This window comes from Rhipicephalus microplus, chromosome X (genome assembly GCF_043290135.1).
Source record: "Rhipicephalus microplus isolate Deutch F79 chromosome X, USDA_Rmic, whole genome shotgun sequence".
Classification (NCBI taxonomy): domain Eukaryota; kingdom Metazoa; phylum Arthropoda; class Arachnida; order Ixodida; family Ixodidae; genus Rhipicephalus; species Rhipicephalus microplus.
This window is the reverse complement of record NC_134710.1, coordinates 226,074,751-226,093,649: the sequence shown is the minus strand read 5'-3', so window position 1 is coordinate 226,093,649 and position 18,899 is coordinate 226,074,751. Positions and strand designations below refer to the sequence as shown.

The following is an 18,899-nucleotide window of genomic DNA, read 5'->3' as shown; positions in this document are numbered from 1 at the left end:
TCATGCCCCAAATAAATTAAAAAAATGAAAATTGATTATCTACCCCTGCTATCCATGTGTAAAAGCTAGTGAGTGAAGACAAAGAAGCGGTTGAAACAGAGTCACATGATCGGGCCCTTCTCCGACGCTCGGAGGGTGCTTTCAATAGCATTCGATACCCCAACCAAGGGGCCTGCAGTTGAAGCAGAGAAGAAGCACTCCGCCAGTCTTGGAAGAGCATGAAAATAAAACTAGGGAGGGGGGGGGGGGGGGGGGGGGGCCTTAAGCAACAACTATGAACTTTGCTTCTAAGGGCATGGTCGTGATCGCTGGCGCGCACGCCATCTCGGCAGCCATCAGCCGGTAGCGCGCTACGTCCAGGCCGTGTTCTCATGCACCATAATATTGTACAGCAACATGATATCGGATTCGAAAGAGTTAGCTGCCAGCCTCACTTTTTATAACATTTTCAATTTAGTGCTATCACATTCATTGCTTCACTATTGTGGTGGAACTTGAGTTTATTTAGGTAAGTACAGCCACCCATTTTTTTTTTACCAGAACGCTTGAGCGAACGCAGAGTCTATAAGCACAAAACACAGCGCCCAAATGAACGAGAATGTGTGAATGTGCTCGATGAACAATCATGTGCACCAGTCTCCGCAACGCTGTTCTGGGAACTGGACACCGGTCCCCCTTCTTTTTAGCACCGTTACTGCCATCCTTTTCTGTTCCAAAAGCTGCCATCAAGTTATTAAAAAAAAATCTGTTTCACTGGTATGGCAAAGCAATGACTGCGACAGCAACAAAATGTAAGACTAGCAGCCAACTCGGATCAGATATTGCATAACTCTGCGAAACGCTGGTGTAAGATAATACACCCATGCCAAAGAGAGATGCTCTTCTCACAGTCTCTTTGCATTGAGAGCGCAGCACGTAAAAAGGTTCACGAGCCATTCCCGCTGGTGCCTGCCATGATCGTGCGCGCATAGTGATCCCGACCATGCCCTAAAGATCAAAGTTTACAGCTGCTCCTGGAGTAATCACAGCCTTTAAGAAATCGAAACTATAATTGTTTCGATGAAACCAGAAAGACAATATTTCAGCCATTTCCAGGCATGGTACTAGATGGCTTTCACGCTTTACAGTTAAATTCCAGTGCTGAGGTGCAGTAAGGCGCTGATAGGCAAGTGGCACAACAGGAGTGCTTCGGCGCACAATGGCGCAAATTGCGCAGCTGTTCCACTCCTGGCTTTCTGTTGGGAAAAGCACCATCATTATTACGCTTGCTACCTCATCCGTAAATTTAAAAGCTTTTTGGCCTTATGCAGAGAGCTTTCGCCTTTACTGCCAGTGCATGACCTTAAATAAGCCTGGTGAGCATCTGCTGGCGTTGATCTCCGTGCCACGAATGCAAACTTTGTACCTCACATGCTGCTCTTGGTTCAGTACTTGAGGGCAACCTTCTGTACACCCGACCTTCCATGTTATCCTAAACTTCACGCAACATACTGAACGACAGGTCAGGCCTAATCAATGTTGGTTGCTTTTCAGTAGCAGTCGCAAGCAATCGAAGTAGCGGTTTGATAGGAAATCAACGAATCTTTGCTGTGGCTACACCTGGAGGAAAGGAATACATATCGATAATGAAAAAGAGGCTATGCTTGGCTTGTGTAACACTCGAACAGTGGTTCGAGATTCAATTGCAATATCTTAAAATCGGGTGTGCACCCGTCAAATCAAACATTTAGTACCACTCAGCGCGCAAAACTTAGGTCGAGAAGTTCGGTTTTCAGAGCCCCTCAAAAATTGGAGATGGTCTGGAAAGTAGTCGGCGAATTTTCACAAGGCTTTCTTGTGTTAGCCCCACTCCCCCTCCCCCTTGCGTAGATTTCATTAACGACGCGGTCATTGGATGTTAATTTTACCATTTGGAAATTTAAATGGTTGTGAGCACCATGTATCACAAACACACAAGGCTGCATATGCTCAACATGTTTTGCGCAACTGCGGCCTTTGAAAAAGGCTGTTTTGTTTATAGTGGAGGACTAATTAGAGCGCAGATAGTTGTGACTCCAGCAAATTACATTATAAGCTATCTATGGTTATCAGTTATAGCAATGAGAAGCTGCTGCACCATCAACTTTTGTGTTTTCTATGGTGAAGTAGTCTACTTAATACAGTGACGCTGGGCCCCGACGATATGCAGCCAGGCCAAGAAAACTCTGCCTAGCATCCTTAACTACACTGACACCAACCTATACAATGGCAATGAAACGACACTATTCTTTCAGATCTTGCCATCCAAGATGCATACACTAAAGGGAAACATGTAAAGGTACGTTTACACAAGCCCAACATGACACCGATTTCCGTATGACAGCAGTTCAACAGTTGCTCGGAGCGCCTTTCGTTGTGTTGCCAAGCAATTTACGTTGCAACCATAGGTGTGCACACAGGAGGGAAGGGGGAGGAGATGGGGCAGCCATTCCCCCAAATCACCCAAGAAGGGGGGGGTGGGGTGCACAAAGTAAGCTTCATCCAATGACATAATAGCATGGGTAACGGGATGGCGCTGCAACATATCTTCACCCCTCCCTCTCCAACCCCCCTCCCAGAAGGGGAACCCTGCGCACGCCAATGGTTGCAACAACAAGTCTTCACACACTCATGAGGCACGCACAGTAACAGTAACCAGATTTGTGTGGAAAAGTTGACATGAGGGGTCGCCTGCTGTAATAAGCTGACAGCTCCTTCCTATAATTTTTCCAGCCTACCAGCTCTACTATACCCGTTTGGCGTCAGCGGTTCAACCCCCGCAAGCCCCTCTTGTACTGTGGACCAGGGGTGCAGACAAACAAAGGGAAGTGAAGAAAATCTATTAAAGGGGCCCACAGATGCCCATTTTCAAACACCAAAGGACCTCATGGGGCCTCCCTTATTTCCCCCTTTCAGACTCAAAGCATTGTACTTTTGTTCAGTCAAGGAGTATTTTCACTTGGCCAATGATTTGCTAACGATCTCCCAGAGAAAAAACGATGCGTTTTGCTGGTCTGCTTGGTATCCTTCATTTTGCACTACCATAATAACTTATTGTGTTTGGAAGCGTCGGTGCTGGCATCAACATAGTATGACCAGATGGTCTTGCAACATGACCAGCAGCCGACTTGTGTTCTCTGTGTCATTACATCTTCTGTCATCAACATCATGTAGGTCTGGTGTAAACATGCGTTAAGGGTTGCAAAAACAGCATACATGTTTTTGTTCACTGCCGGGATACCAGTTTACTGCCTTCACAAGCACAAGGCATGAATGACAACAAAAACCAGTGTAATAATAAAATTTCCAAGGCCCTTGAAAATTGTCGAAAGCAAATTCAGATGTATGCACGTGCATGGAGGGAGAGGGGGTGCAGTCGAATCTGTTTATAGTAACAAACTCAAAAGCACTGCAAAGAGTGTTGTTATATCAGAAGCTCGTTGTATATGGAGTTGCCCTTTGAATTATGAGCAAATTAGCAACCAAGCCTTTTTTTTTTTTTTTGCACAATTTCATTACACTAACAACCCTCCCCTTAACAAGATAAGCCTTTTTGCTTTGTGAAGTGACACCCCTGGAGTGCTCACAAGTGAAATGAACTGCCTTTGGAAAGAAATAACACCGTTTTATTAAAACACAGTACTGTCACAAGAAGCCCAGACCAGTTGTGTGCACTGCAACGCCTACATTTAGAAAATGCACTCCACATTTGCACATAGTCTTGTGGTCCTGCACGATGTCGCCCTGTTTGGCGCATAATGCCCAGTCAGAGTGTGGAGTACACTTGCTGTCTGTGCAGGAAGATTATTCGGTGCATGCACATCTCATCTCGATAGCAGCAAGCTGCTTTTGTTTTTACAAGGTTATGCGCACTTGAAAAGAGTCTCGCACAACATACCGGTGGCAAGGTTGCAAACGCAGAGCGGCACACCTAGCTTGTCATCATGAAAAGAATGCAGTAAGCTCAGAATAGTGCTTGGGTTACATGCGGAACACAGCAGATGGCTGAAAATACTTATTTTTATGAGTCATAATGGTGCATTCTTAGGCAGCTACTACTTCACATTTGCCCTTTTTCTGATGCCCATACAAGAAAGCATCACTGCAATCATGCGAAAGATGGTATTATTAAGTGATTCGTCTCACAGCTGCCGTAATATTAGAAAACCTTCTGGAGCCCATCATGAAGTCTACCAGTTGAGGTGCACATTTTGTCATCTATGCAGTTGCCTCTTTGTGCATTTATGGTCTACAATCCAAGACAATGTTTGGTTCCTTGTAGCTGTAGAGAATGTTGGCGCCCTAAAAAGTTTACGTGAGAAAGCGGACCACCGAGCTTCATGTTCCCTCCCTCTTGCTCTTTCTTTTTTCTCACATACATTTTGCTTCTGTAGAAATGCCAGGAAAAAAAATAGACCTTGTCTATAGCCTCCGAAGTTCGCATGTGGTGCTCGCCAATGTAGGATATCTTCCTCATAAATAAATTGGCATGCACAAGCAATGCCTCTCTCGTGGTTTAGGCCTGTTTTGATGTTTTTCACTTCATGTACGCCATACTTCAACCACGAGCATGTGTGAAAAGTTTGTGGTAAAAGTAGGATGCGTCAAACAATGTTTGTTATATGTAGACAGCTTCCATGATAAGCATGAAAAAATCATAAGGGCAAAAAAATATGGTTGCTACAACCATACTGCTTGGAATCTTTGGTTCAGCTAGATAGATAGATATATGGGGTTTAACGTCCTAAAACCACCATATTGTTACGAGGCAGTGGGCATGGCTCCGCCGTCGTAGACACATCAATGAAGAAGAAGCGCAGTCGGCGCGCGAGATCCTAGCAGCCCTGGGGTGTCACACCTACCTGTAAATATTGCAAATACACTCGTTTCTCTCTTCCGTGTATTTGTAATCCCCGTAACAAATTGGTGGACGTGCTGGGTATTGAAGCGCCATACAACCGAGCTCCGCAGTGGTCGTCAAATTGAAGTTTCCGTGATGGATCACGGGACTGATCCCACGGCCACCTCTCCATCGGCCTCGTCAGCGTCTGCATCATCCACAGCAACGCCTCCACCGGCCCCACTCCCACCCACGTATGTGCTGACGCATCCAAAGCATCCAGGAACGTTCTGTGGTACGGACGAAGTTGATGTCGACGACTGGATAGCCGACTACGAACGTACCAGTGTGCTCAACCGGTATGACCCGACTTTCATGCTGGCCAACGTACTGTTTTATCTGAAATGCATGGCCAAAGTCTGGTACGAGAACCATGAGGAGGAGATCGGCAGTTGGGACACATTCAAGGAGAAGCTTCACGACTTATTTGGGAAACCCATCGGTCGAAAGGCCGCTGCAAAGAAAGAGTTGTCAATACGTGCTCAGAGGTCCACAGAGCTGTATATCTCGTATATACAGGGCATGCTGGCTCTATGTCGTAAAGTTGACAACGACATGTCGGAGTCTGATAAGGTTGACCACGTCCTCAAGAGGATAGTGGACGATGCGTTCAACCTGCTGATGTGCCGAAACTGCGCGACCGTGGAGGAAATTATTCAGGAATGCCAGCATTTTGAACAGCCCAAAAGCAGGCGTATTTCAAGATCATTCACTCGACTGCCGAACACCGCTGCGGCGTCCTCCTGCGAAGATGGAGTGACCACTCATCGGCAGTCTTCACCGGCGTCCGAAATTACGCGAATCGTCCGGCGGGAAATTGAAGCAATTACACCTGATCTTCCCACCAACGGCCACGTCGATTCGCAAGTACCTCAGGTTTGCTTGGTACAGTCGATTGTGCGGGAAGAACTCAGCCATTCGGGCTTCGATGTCTGTGCCGTTGCTCAGTCTCGACCAATTGGCTTCCGTTCAAGGTCGCCGCCTCGCCCCAGGTCACCGCACCAGGAACAGTCTTTTCCATGCTCTCGCAATCCGGCCGAATGGCGAACGGCAGATGATCGGCCGATCTGCTTTAACTGCCTCCACATAGAGCACGTTGCACAGGGCACGTCGCACGGTATTGCCGCAACCACTGGTCTTCGTCCCGAACACAGTATAACACTGCTCGCCGCGCTGACAGCTACCGCCTTTTCCAGCCTCCTGCGCCGATTTCCGACAGCTACTGCCGCCTTCCACCCTTCGATTCCCCTGATACGCAGCACAGCCGCTCACCGTCGCCTCGACGTCATCAGCCTCGTTCGCCGCCAGCAAGTCGCCCGTCGTCCCCTTCTCCCCTACGACGACGCCCGACCTCCCCGCTTAATTCTCATCAGGGAAACTAAGCGGTGAAGCTCTTAGAGGTGAAGCTGCATCCTCGATACCGACCTCAAATCCTCTCGTTGTACTGCTGACACGACGAAATTTGATCGGCGTAGACATTGACGGCCTGAATGTTTCTGCACTTATTGACACCGGGGCGCATATTTCTGTGATGAGTGCCCAACTTCGTCACCGCCTGAAAAAAGTTCTCACACCAGCTGCTTCTGGCATTATTCGTGTCGCCGACGGAAGAAGTCTTGTTATCACAGAAATGTGCACAGCACGCATCACAATCGCCGATCACCCCACATCTGTTCTCTTTGCAGTTATTGAGCAGTGCGCCAATGACCTGATTCTTATATTGGATTTCTTGTCCACTCATGCCGCTCTCATAGACGGTGCAACCGGCGTTCTCCAACTTGAACTGCCTCGACTTGGGGCTATGCTCTCCTCACTGTCACACCGCTTGTGCGCTGTTGCTTATGTTCGGCTGTCACCACAAATCACCACATTTGTAGCCTTAATGATATCACCAGCTCTTCCTGACGGTGACTACATAGTGTCTCCATTAGTGGATGTGCTCTTGGCGTGAAGTGTTGCTGTGCCGCATACCATCGTGACCATCGTGACTATCGTGGACAACTACGTTCAGCTTCCACTTCTTTAGTAGTTCTACCCAAGTTCTCCCACAAGGCATTTCAATAGGCCATGTTTCCCCACTTGATGCACGTAACATTCTGGCATTAGACCCTGAAGACTGCTCGTCCCCTACTGCAGCCAGATGAGCAAACGCACCTACCGATGTAATCACGATGGTGATTGCCCCTGATCTTCTGCCCTGTCAGGCTGCGCAACTCTACCACGTTCTGGCCACCTACCGAGATATTTTCGACATCGATGACCGACCTTTAGGTCAAACGTCCGTCGTGCATCATTAAATACATATTGGCGACGCTAGTCCTGTTAGACGGCGACCATATCGTGTTTCCCAGTCCAAATGCCAGGTCATACGAAAAGTCGAGAAGATGCTCTCCAAAGGAGTCATAGAGGCCTCTTCAAGTCCATGGGCATCACCTGTTGTTTTAGTCAAAAAGAAGGATGGCAGTTGGAGATTTTGCGTTGACTACCGTGACTTGAACAAGATAACCTGCAAAGACGTATATCCGCTGCCACGAATCGACGACGCCCTTGACTGCCTTCATGGCGCCCGATACTTCTCATCTATAGATCTGCGTTCAGGCTATTGGCAAATTTCTGTTGACGACTTAGACCGTGAAAAAACTGCCTTTGTCATACCAGACGGCCTTTATCAGTTCAAGGTTATGCCTTTTGGGCTGTGCAACGCCCCGGCAATGTTCGAACGCATGATGGACTGTCTCCTCCGTGGTTATAAATGATCCATCTGCCTTTGCTACTTTGACGATGTGATTGTTTTTTCCCCAACCATTGAAAGCCACATAACTCGTTTGTCGACCATTCTAGCCGTTTTTCATCGACCGGGACTCCAGCTAAACTCGAAAAAGTGCAATTTTGGCCGACGAGAAATCACGGTCTTTGGTCATCGTGTAAGTGCTGCTGGCGTCCAACCGGACCCTGACAAGATTAGCGCTGTCAAGAACTTTCCTCTGCCTTCTACTACCAAAAATGTTCGTTGTTTTATGGGCTTATGCTCATACTTCCGACGTTTTATACGCAATTTCGCTACAATTGCACGACTACTCACTGGTCTTCTCAAAAAGAATGCACCCTTCTCATGCGGCCAAGAACAAGCAGCTGCGTTTTCTACGCTGATCCAGCTGCTCACTTCACTATCAATATTGGCTCACTTCGACCCGTCTGCGCCGACTGACGTTTGCAGAGACGCCAGTGCTCACGGCATCGGCGCCGTCCTCGCTCAACACCAGGGGGGCCGAACGCGTGTTATTGCGTATGCCAGACGCTTTCTCTCCACATCTAAGCGAAACTATTCGATAACAAAGCGGGAGTGTCTTGCGTTGGTCTGGGCTGTGGTGAAATTTCGCCCCTACTTGTATGGCCGGAAGTTTTTAGTTATTACGGACCACCACGCTCTGAGTTGGTTGTTGTCGCTCAAGGACCCAACTGGTCGCCTAGGTCGCTGGGCTCTACGTCTCCAGGAGTATAACTTCGGCGTAATTTATAAGTCTGGCAGGTTACACCAAGATGCCGATTGTCTCTCGCGTTATCTGGTGAACCCTGCTAGCCTCGCGGTCCATGAGAGCGATTCTTGTGTGCTCGCCATATCCGATTTGCGCGACATCGGCACAGAGCAGCACCGGGACGCAACCACCAAGACTGTCATTGAGAGAGTATCTTCAGGACACTTCGACCCTTCGCTCTGTCAATATGTCCTCCGCAACGAAATTCTCTACCACCGCAACATGAAGCCTGATGGCCCGGACCTTTTGTTAGTTATCCCCCGACACATGCGTGCCACCATTCTTCAACATCTGCATGACGCTCCGACGGCAGGACACCTGGGTTTTTCGCGCACCTATCACCGCGTGCGGCAACGGTTCTTTTGGCATGGCCTGTATATTTGTGCGCCGCTATGTCGCTGCTTGCGAGCACTGCCAGCGTCGCAAACGTCCTGCTCTCCGTACGGCTGGCCTGCTGCAACCTATCGACATTCCCCCGGAACCGTTCTTCCGCGTCTTCCTCAACTTGCTCGGACCTTTCCCAACGTCCGTGTCAGGCAACAAATGGATCGCTGTCACAACTGACTGTGCGACCAGATACGCTATAAGTCGTGCCTTGCCAAGTAGCTGCGCTACAGATGTCGCAGACTTTCTACTGAATGACGTCATTCTGCGGCACGGGGCTCCACGCCAGCTTTTGACGGATCGTGGCCACTGCTTCCTCGCAAAAATTATCGACAAATCCTCCGTAGCTGCTCTACCGAACATCACCTTACTACTGCCTGCCATCCCCAGACCAACGGTCTCACAGAGCGCCTCAACTGAACTCTTACAGACATGCTGCCCATATACGTCTCTGCTGATCACTGTGACTGGGACACAATGCTCCCCTACGTTACATTTGCGTATAATTTATCAAGGCATGACACCGCCAGCTATTCTCCATTCTTTCTTCTGTACAGCTGCAACCCTGCGTTGCCATTCAACACACTCCTTCCTTCTGATACTACCAAACCAACGGTGTATGCTCAGGACGTTGCTTCTCGAGCCCCTGTTGCTCGCCAAATCGCACACACTAGGCTCACTGTTTCTCAGGCCTCACAAAAAGTGCGCTACGATGACTGGCACCGCGACGTTGACTACCCTGCCGACTCTCTCGCCCTACTTTGGACGCCGCATCGGCGTGAAGGCTTGTGCGAGAAGCTCCTCCCACAATACACCGGGCCCTACAAAGTTCTCCGCAAGGTCACCGACGTCGACTACCTCATCACTCTCTTTGAACCACACTCATCTTCTGCCACACCACCTACTGATGTTGTTCATGTGTCGCGACTAAACCGCTACTACACTGCCAGTCCCGATTGACTTAGCGGTGCCGTGACGGCGCTTCGTCCGCCGGGGGACGAAGCGCCGTCACGCAGTAGGCATGGCTCCATCGTCGTAGACGCATCGATGAAGAAGCGCATTCGGCGTGCGAGATCATAGCAGCCCTGGGGTGTCACACCTACCTGTAAATATTGCAAATACACTCGTTTTTCTCTTCCGTGTATTTGTAATCCCCGTAACAATATGATTGTGAGAGACGCCGTAGTGGAGGGCTCTGGAAATTTTGACCCCCTGGGGTTCTTAAATGTGCACCGAAATCTGAGCACACGGGTCTACAGCATTTTTGCTTCCATCGAAAATGCAGCGGCCGCATCCGGGATTCGATCCCGCAACCTGCAGTCAGCTGCCAAGTACCTTAGCTACTAGACCACCGCGGCGGGGCTTTATAAGTGGCTTCAGTTTAGTTTATCATCATTCGTTCAACTATTATTATTATTATTATTACAATAGGCATCTATAATGCATTTCATCAGCACCTGATCAGAAATCTAATTATCATGTTTATCTGATCGTCATCATTGTTCTTGGGTGTGCACTCTATCTCCGGACCCGTGGCGCTTGTTCGCTCCAGAGTTCACTGCCTAATAAAGGTCGTTACACCTATTCATCATAATATATATATATATATATATATATATATATATATATATATATATATATATATATATATATATATATATAAAAATATATAGTGGGAGTAATAATTAAATGGGCCACTTAGTCTTCGTGAAGGTATGGGATCTTTTACCTTTAATCTTCTTAAGATTAAAGGCAAAAAGAGCCGACCGACCCATTAACGGGAAACCCTTCCTTTACGCACGCCGCACGTCGACCGACCCATTACGGGGAAACCTTTTCTTTACGCACGCCGTCACGGACCCTCCCGGCCCCGCGGCGACAATCTTGGGTGGCCCGACACACGCCGAGACCTGAACAGCACGTTATAAGAACCGTATGTGGACGTACACGGACAGTTGGTTTCGTTCTCAGTGTTGACAGGAGTTCTTCCTCTTTTTTACTTTCTTTCTTTTCTTTCTTTTTCGTCTTTTTTCTCCACCCCCCTTTTTTTTTCCTTTTTTAGTTCCCTCTCACTCTCGCAAACATGTTTCAAGGCGAGAGGGACGCGGCTGCAACGAAGTTTGGAAGTTCATGTCAGTATAACTCATCCCCTGATGAAGAGAGGACCCCTCCCGAAACTGTTAGGAAATAAATATATTTATCCTTGTTGACAACGCTCCCGTAGTGCCATATCCCATACCTATATATATATATATATATATATAGGCAGGCTCTATTTTGACTATTTTACAAAACAAAATGTGCTTGCTTACCTAACTTGCGCATTGAGCGATCTTGTCCTAGTTGGCCAAAGTCATTAGCCCCACAGCTGTAGACAGACCCATTGGCCAGCAAAACAAGGGTGTGCTTATGGCCACAAGCAACTTCTCGCACAGCCCGGGTGCCAAAATGCCTCACTCGCTCCGGTTGACTCACTGGTGTCTCAGTGTCAACCCCATCTGCAGGCCAAATGATCATTGATATGGACGCAGTAAAAATGCAATTTAAACAGAATTTTTTTTTTTCAGCTTGAATTTTTAAAAGCTGACACTACATAAATGTCTAGATCAAGCTAACAAAAATAACTAAATATACACTTTCACTTATTCAGTTTCTTCTCTCCACAAGGCAGTTTGTTCTCCACAGAAACCTTCCTCCATTAAGCAAACTTGGTAAAAACAATTTCCAGAAGTCATTATGACAAAAAAAAAGGCACAGGGCTTTTATTTACAAGCAGATTGCCATCTAACCTTGGCTTTCTATGTCATCAGCTTTCAATTACCTTTGCCTTGCGTGAGGCCCAGCTCTCCATTGGGCCCTAGACCCCAGGAATACAACAGCATCGGTGCTCCTGATCCTGGAGTAAGTCCCAGCGATGGACTGGCTCCCCGACTGCTAGCCACCCCTCCTTCAGAGAGTGACCGCTTCATGCGTGGCACTGCACAGACATTCGAAGAAAAACGAACATTAATTCTGTATGTTAAGGCCAAGAGAAAAGCTGGACAAAGTGCAGAGAGACAGGACCAAAGTTGCAACAAACTAAAGCTGTCTTTTATGCCGATGAATTAAAATAGGTTAAAAAAGCAAGAGGTTAAAAATAAAGGTTGAAGATACACCATGCATGTGCAAACATTTTTAGGTCACATGAAAGAAATTGCCAACCATGTACCTCTCAATCTACCATATAGAAAGTTCAAATATGTAGCCATCAGTCATCATTTTGGTGAAGAACGCTTCTGCGAGTTCATAAGCCCTTTGTGCTGATCATAATGCGCTCCAGCATCTTTGTTCAATATAATGACTGTGTAATTAAAGAGAGGATTACACCCACATGACCTGCAATGTGCTGAAAGATGAAACCTTGGCATTCCCTTTAAGATATTTTTGTGCTGGTATTTTAGGTATTTTTGGCAAAGACATTTATTAATGCATTTACCAGACGCCTATCTACGCCCTTCCGCACAAGAGGGGAATCCTATAAACCTCCAAGGCAATGTAAACGATGGAATCACAATGCTGCACGGAGCAGCCAACAACCACTGTTCTTCAAGTCTTGTTTTCAATGGCTGCACACGCTTATCCTTCTTTTAGGTTTGAGGAAAGGACATTGATGTTGACACTTATTGCTATTGCCTTAACTGATGAGACAGTCTGGGTGTGAAAGGTATGGCAGTGTGTTTTTTGGTCTTATTGTCTGGTTTCATTGTTTCAACTGACCGAAATTTACGCTTCTTGAAAAGTCTCTCAGACACCAACCCAAAGACATGCGTGTGTACCCAGTGTTTATTAGCCAAACCGCCTGCTGCTGAAAACTATTATTAAATTTATGTATGCAGGACTTCTTGAGGGCAGAATATAATTAATTCATAACCATGCTATTCTTATTAATCTTAGAATGACCACAATAATAGCTAACCAATCGTTTCTTGAAACATAGTGAGAAAGGCCAGCAAACGTCACGTTATAAAAACAAATATAGGTCCAGAAACTGCAAATAGTTATCTTTGAGCAATTCACAAGTGAAATTCATCCTAAACCCTTTTTTCCTTAAAGGGACATGCTACTCAAAGACATTTTTTTAATATTCACCCTAGAGTAATGAAACTTGAGCTGTTTATGGAACGTTTTATGCTGATTTCTAATATATAATCAGTTTTCTTGCAAGTTACAAACTTTTAGCTCTGCAACATGACAAAGTGAAAACCTTAACCCTTTTGCCCCCCTCTTTTCATCCCTTAACTTCTGTAATTTTTTACCATTCATAGTTCATAATGCTTCAGATAAAGTGTAGAGGGCAAATAACTAATTAGGAAGCACATGAAAATTATGTAATATGCATGAAAAATAATACGTAAAAAATCCACGTTTCACCTACCCTAGTAAAGGTATACATACATTTTTTATTACACAAGAAAATATTGATATTTAAACTAGATAATTGCATTTGTCATACTTTGGAAAAAATTTGGGCAAAATTTCATGCAGATCCGAGCACTACAAGTGCCTGAAAAAAGAGGGGCACATTGAAAAAAATGGCAAATTTTGTGTTTTGAGAAAAACGAGTTTTAAAGTTAAAATTGAGTTTTTATTTATGAAAGATATCATTAAATCAGATGAAATTTGCACAACAAAAAGAACAATCCTTCTTGTAGTGGCCACTGCAATTAAAATACGCCAGCAGCATGAGTTTGCCCCTCGGCTTTTTCGAGCCGACTCCTCACAGACATTTCGCTCACAGACAGGGCCATGAAACGCTTGCCAAATTTTCGCTCCATCTGGCAGAGCCTTGTGCCAACTACAAGATAGGAAGAAGTTCGACAGGAATGCGAAATCCAAACTAAGTCCAGTGTCATGCCCTTTTGCAGCCATGTTTACGCCACATACCGTCGTACATAATGGCAATGTCGTCCCTGCTAAGTTCTCTCACTGCAAGCTTTTTCGACCTCTCAAGATTGGCGCTGACCCCATTCATTGCCACATCACGAACTTTCTGGCTGACGGGTGTGAATGACTGTTGATGCATTGGCTTTTGCAAGCCAACAACTGCCGCAAATCGGACCAGCTGCTCGTGGACTATTCCTACAGAGCGCGCCGCACAACGGCTTTCACTTGCGAGCAATGGCTTTTTTCATCCATAACGTAGATAATTGCATGATAAAAGCATTGTTCAGCTGCACTGCTCGACAAGACATGGACCCCGCAAATAGGTTTCAAGGCACATACAGGCGCGCAGCGGCCAATAGCGGTCCCCGATTCGTACCACGTGATAGGCCAGTCGCGGCGCTCGAAAAACGCGCAAAAGAGTGCTTCTTTTTATTATTTCTTGCGCTGCATCAGTGAAAGAAACTGGTGGTACTGAAGAGTGAGGCTCGACTCTTCGACTCATGCGATCAACAATGGCGAGCGGCGGCGCATTATCGGCGGCAAGGTGCTCGAAAACTGCACACTTTCGACCTTTTAACAGACAACTTGCGCTCTTTAGATGCAATTTTAAAGCATTTCCAGTATTATTTTTTTCATAACAGTAGAGGTACTAATCTCATCAAAACAGGCGAAAATAAAAAATCGGTAATTTTGAAAAAAACTCGTTTTTCGACCCGCATCTCCCGTTAAATAGCATCAATAGATTGAACGTTCATTTTTGTTTCAATAAGCTTCAGTGTTTAGAAAGCGCTCCTACTACGTTTTCGTATTGTGTCTTCCACGTGTTCACGCTGAATTTTCAAGTATGCATCGTTTCCAACTTGCCAGCATCTCTGCTTTGCTCCACTGACAATATTGTCACTCCCTCCCCACCACACCTTCTTTTACATATTGCCTTAACTTCAGCAGATATAATATGTAAGAGCACATACAAAACAAACATGCCAAACCCATCTGCTACCATTGCTTCTTAATTGCTTTTCACATTGTTTCCAAACGTCATTACAACAAGCAAGGAAAAGGACTCAGTCCAACAACCAGTGAAACCATGCCATTATTAAATTCCCAAAACTGGCTAATCGACATAAAGCATCATATGCAATCATAACTAGGTGTTAGCCAATATTCAAAATGTTGAATATTTTTCTAATAACGTTTGCTATTCGATAAATTCACAATGGAATTTTACTATTTGAGCTTCACAAAGACAAGTACAGTCAACACCAAATGGAAAGTAACCCAAATTGAAAGTAATGCTGTTTTGAACCTTATATTCAAGAAAGAAAACTGAAAAATTGGACGCCGAAAATTTTTAGCATTCAAAAGGGTAGATGTTTTTATATATTGACCTCTACCAGGCAGATTAGGAACACTGGGCTCGAAGGGCGCACACCCTTGTCCGCCACATCAGTTTGGCCTTCATAGAAGTTGAAAGAGGAGGAGAAGCTGAGGAAATAGCGTCTTTGCCTTTCACATGTAAAGTGTAGATGGAAACACTTTAGTTGCAACAAATCACGTAAGTAACTACCATTTGCCCTCTGCATTGCCTCATCCTTGATAGGACAACTATGAAACAATACCATGACAGCTCTTCATCAACCTAGCTAAAAGAAACGCTTTCATGTTGCTATCTTAAAGGAATATGCTTAGGAATCCTCTCCAATTTTTTTTTCTGCAATTTCGCTTCTAAGAATGAAAAAAATATTGCAGAAATATTTTAAAAATATGAGAAGTATTTGAAAATATTCACTTCAATTCTACCTCACACATCAGCATTCGAATTCGCTTAGAACCCGAAATTTTGCTATTTGCACAGCCCTAATCATTGCCAAATGTACACTTTGTTACACACTTATAAGAAACGACACACTTATAAGTGAACATATGTCCCAGTTTCGCAACCAGAAAATTTTATTTGCTGGTGATTATAACCTACCTTCTGTTGACTGGGAACGCTTTACGTTGGGGCCCTTGAACAAAAAAGAAACGAAAGCTTTGTTCGACGTCATGCTTACTCATAACCTGATGCAAGTTGCAAAAGAGCCAACCCGTGAGCATGGGTCCAATAGTTCCATTCTTGATTTGGTATTTATAAGCCGTGAACTAGAGCAGCACACTGTTTCCGTGGAACAGGGCCTGTCTGATCACAACTTGGTTAGTGTATCCGTTCCCCTTCCCAGATGCACGAGCGATAAAAAATCATCGGTTGGTTGTTTCAAAGATTAATCACGAACAGATGACGTATCTGTGATAGACTACATGGAATCGTGTTTTGCTGTATTTGATGCTGAAGATGTCGGAACAATGTGGAACCGATTTAAAGCAATGTGTCACCATTGCATAGACAACTTTATTCCGAATAACGTAAGAAGGTTCACAAACAAACTCCTTGGATTACGCGCGATATTATTCATTTAAAGCGAAAAATAAAGTGATTACGGAAAAAGCAAGCGCAGACTAGTGTTCTTTCAACCATCAAGGTCAGCCTTGCACGAGCCGTACGCTCCTCTAAAAATCGCTACTTTATGACACTGCTGCCCAATTTCATAAAAAATGACCCAATTAAATTCTGGAATTATATTGCCGACAAAAAGAAACCAGTGACAGAAATAGCAATTGAGGGCGTGATTGTTACTGACCAGAAAGCGGTGGCTGAGCATTTTAATACCTATTTTCAAAGTATGTTTTCTGGTTCTAGTACATACGTACCAAGCGGTAAAGTTTTCGATCCACCTGAAGCATCTTTTGTGTCTTACTCTGGCGTATTAGCGATGCTTTTAAACCTTAAGTCCAAAACATCGTGTGGACAGGATGATCTGCCAAATATGTTTCTAAAAAGGTATGCTGAACATGTCGTCAAATTCCTGTATAAAATTTTTTGTGTTTCATTGTTGTCATCAAAGCTACCAGGTGACTGGAAGGCCGCTCGCATTAGTCCCGTATTCAAAAAAGGAAACCGTCTTTCTCCTCAAAATTATCGTTCTATATCTCTAACGTCATCCTGCTGTAAATTAATTGAACATATTATTGCCACCCAAATAGTAAATTTTTTGGACCAACATTCTATTTTGACACAATTTCAACACGGGTTTAGAAAGGGATATTCAACAGTAACGCAATTGGTTACAGTAATCCACTCATTTGCACTAAATCTTGATAACAATAGGCAAACTGACATAATTTTCTTAGATTTCAGTAAAGCGTTTGACAGAGTACCTAACGATAAACTGACTCAAAAACTTAAGCGGATTGGCCTTCCAGACATTCTCGTAAACTGGATTGGCGAATATCTTACTAACCGGTCACAGTTTGTTGCCATTAATGACCACCGTTCCCCATCTCTTCATGTCTCATCAGGTGTGCCCCAGGGAAGTGTACTGGGGCCATTGCTTTTTCTCATTTATATCAACGATATTGTCAATGTCATAACACCTACAGTACAAATTAGATTATTTGCCGATAATTGTGTTTTGTTTCATGATATTTACTCTGTTCATGATCAAAACGAACTTAACACAAATCTTTCCAATACAGATCAGTGATGTAATGAATGGGGAATGACCCTCAACGTAGACAAAAGTGTCTGTATACGTCTGACACGTCAAATCTACCAACTAGGGCCGTCATTCCTGAGAGAGGTCACTAGCTATAAATATTTGGGCTTGACCATAACTAACAATTTATCTTGGAACGTCCACATAGAAAACATATGTTCAGCTGCCCTCCGAAAACTCGGCTTTTTAAGACAAACTGTGTAACTGCCCTCCAAATGTAAAGCTTCTTAGTTATTTTTATTTTGTAAGACCTAAATTAGAATATGCCAGCACAGTATGGAATCCTTACACTAAGTTTAATATCGATAAAATTGAGCGGGTTCAAAGGAAAGCAGTTCGTTTTATATACAACAAATACTTACCATCTGATTCAACCTCTGCACTAATGACTGCAAATGACATTCAGCCACTTGCTTCGCGCAGACTCAAACAACGGCTTGATTACCTTTTCTTGTTACTTAACAATAAACTCGCCATTGATCCATCACCGTATCTATCTTTCCTATCAACTAGGCAGACCCGACATCACCATCCCAATTTGCTTACCCCATATTTCCCGAGAACCCCATATTTCGCGGACTGTGTCTGATTGGAACAAATTATGTGATCCCCATTCATTGTGAATTAAGTAGAGTGAATTGCATTATGTATGGTGCATGTTATTCCTGGTTTTTTTTTGTACGTGATGTGCCCTTCCTACTTGGACCATTTATGGTTCGCAGTATGTACTAAATAAATAAAATAAATAAATCTCGGAGCACATGACATTTCGATGCGGCTAGCACTGCAGTCGCCCACTGGCAGCAGCTTGTGCATGCGCAGACGCTCAAGGGGCATGCTATTTAACTGCATTGTCTACGATGGCGAGAGGCACTGGCCGCATTGTTGGGCAGCGTGCTGGTTTCATCGTTGCTGTGGGAACTAGGCCAATATTCTATACTAAACGTTGTGCGATCCAACCTCTCAGCGTTCAAAGACGATAATGGGTTTCTAGAAACAAAGTTTGAGAGCATATGTTGTCTGCTCTTTCGAAACATTGTGGGTACCAAAAGCGTTCACATATATATTTTTTACTTGTGCGTGAACCACAGTATGCTGCAACAGCAAATACCATAATGTGCACTTACCGTGCGTGGTATTTATTTCATGCTAGAAAGAAACACTTTACAGCGACTGTCGTGCAGCTATGTCAGTTCAACAGTATAAGCGAGAACGAGTTCAGGAATGCTGTAGGTTAAGATAAGGATTTGAATGTGCTTCTTCTCAATGACGTTTAATTACAGAAATGCACGCGTGAAGCTTGCAGCTTCACTTAATACCCCATCATGTCCCCAGCGGCAGCAATGATGTTGCTCATTGTGGATCACAGTAAAGCATACTGTGACACGATGAGAAATATCGGCTCAGTTCCCGGAACAACAATGAAATTCACCAACTGCCTGACAATTCGGCCAGCGCACGCCGCCGTAGTCGACGAAGCGGTTCAATCATTCAACACAATGTCCCTCAGGCATCTGTGTATGCATGAGCTGCTGCCAGTGCGCG

At 44.9% G+C, this 18,899-nt stretch overlaps 1 protein-coding gene across 2 annotated transcripts in view; it reads right to left on the bottom strand.

Annotated features, from left to right (window-relative positions):
* The window catches only part of Herc4 (HECT and RLD domain containing E3 ubiquitin ligase 4), a 206,327-nt gene that overhangs the window by 180,344 nt on the left and 7,084 nt on the right, over positions 1–18,899 (bottom strand). For both annotated transcript variants that reach the window (XM_037435637.2, XM_037435639.2), the window contains exons 3-4: positions 11,660–11,815; positions 11,151–11,336 (exon numbers count right to left, since the gene is read on the bottom strand). In XM_037435637.2, the coding sequence (XP_037291534.1) occupies positions 11,151–11,336; positions 11,660–11,807 (334 nt within the window). In that variant the 5' untranslated portion in view covers positions 11,808–11,815. The remainder of the gene's footprint in view (positions 1–11,150; positions 11,337–11,659; positions 11,816–18,899) is intronic.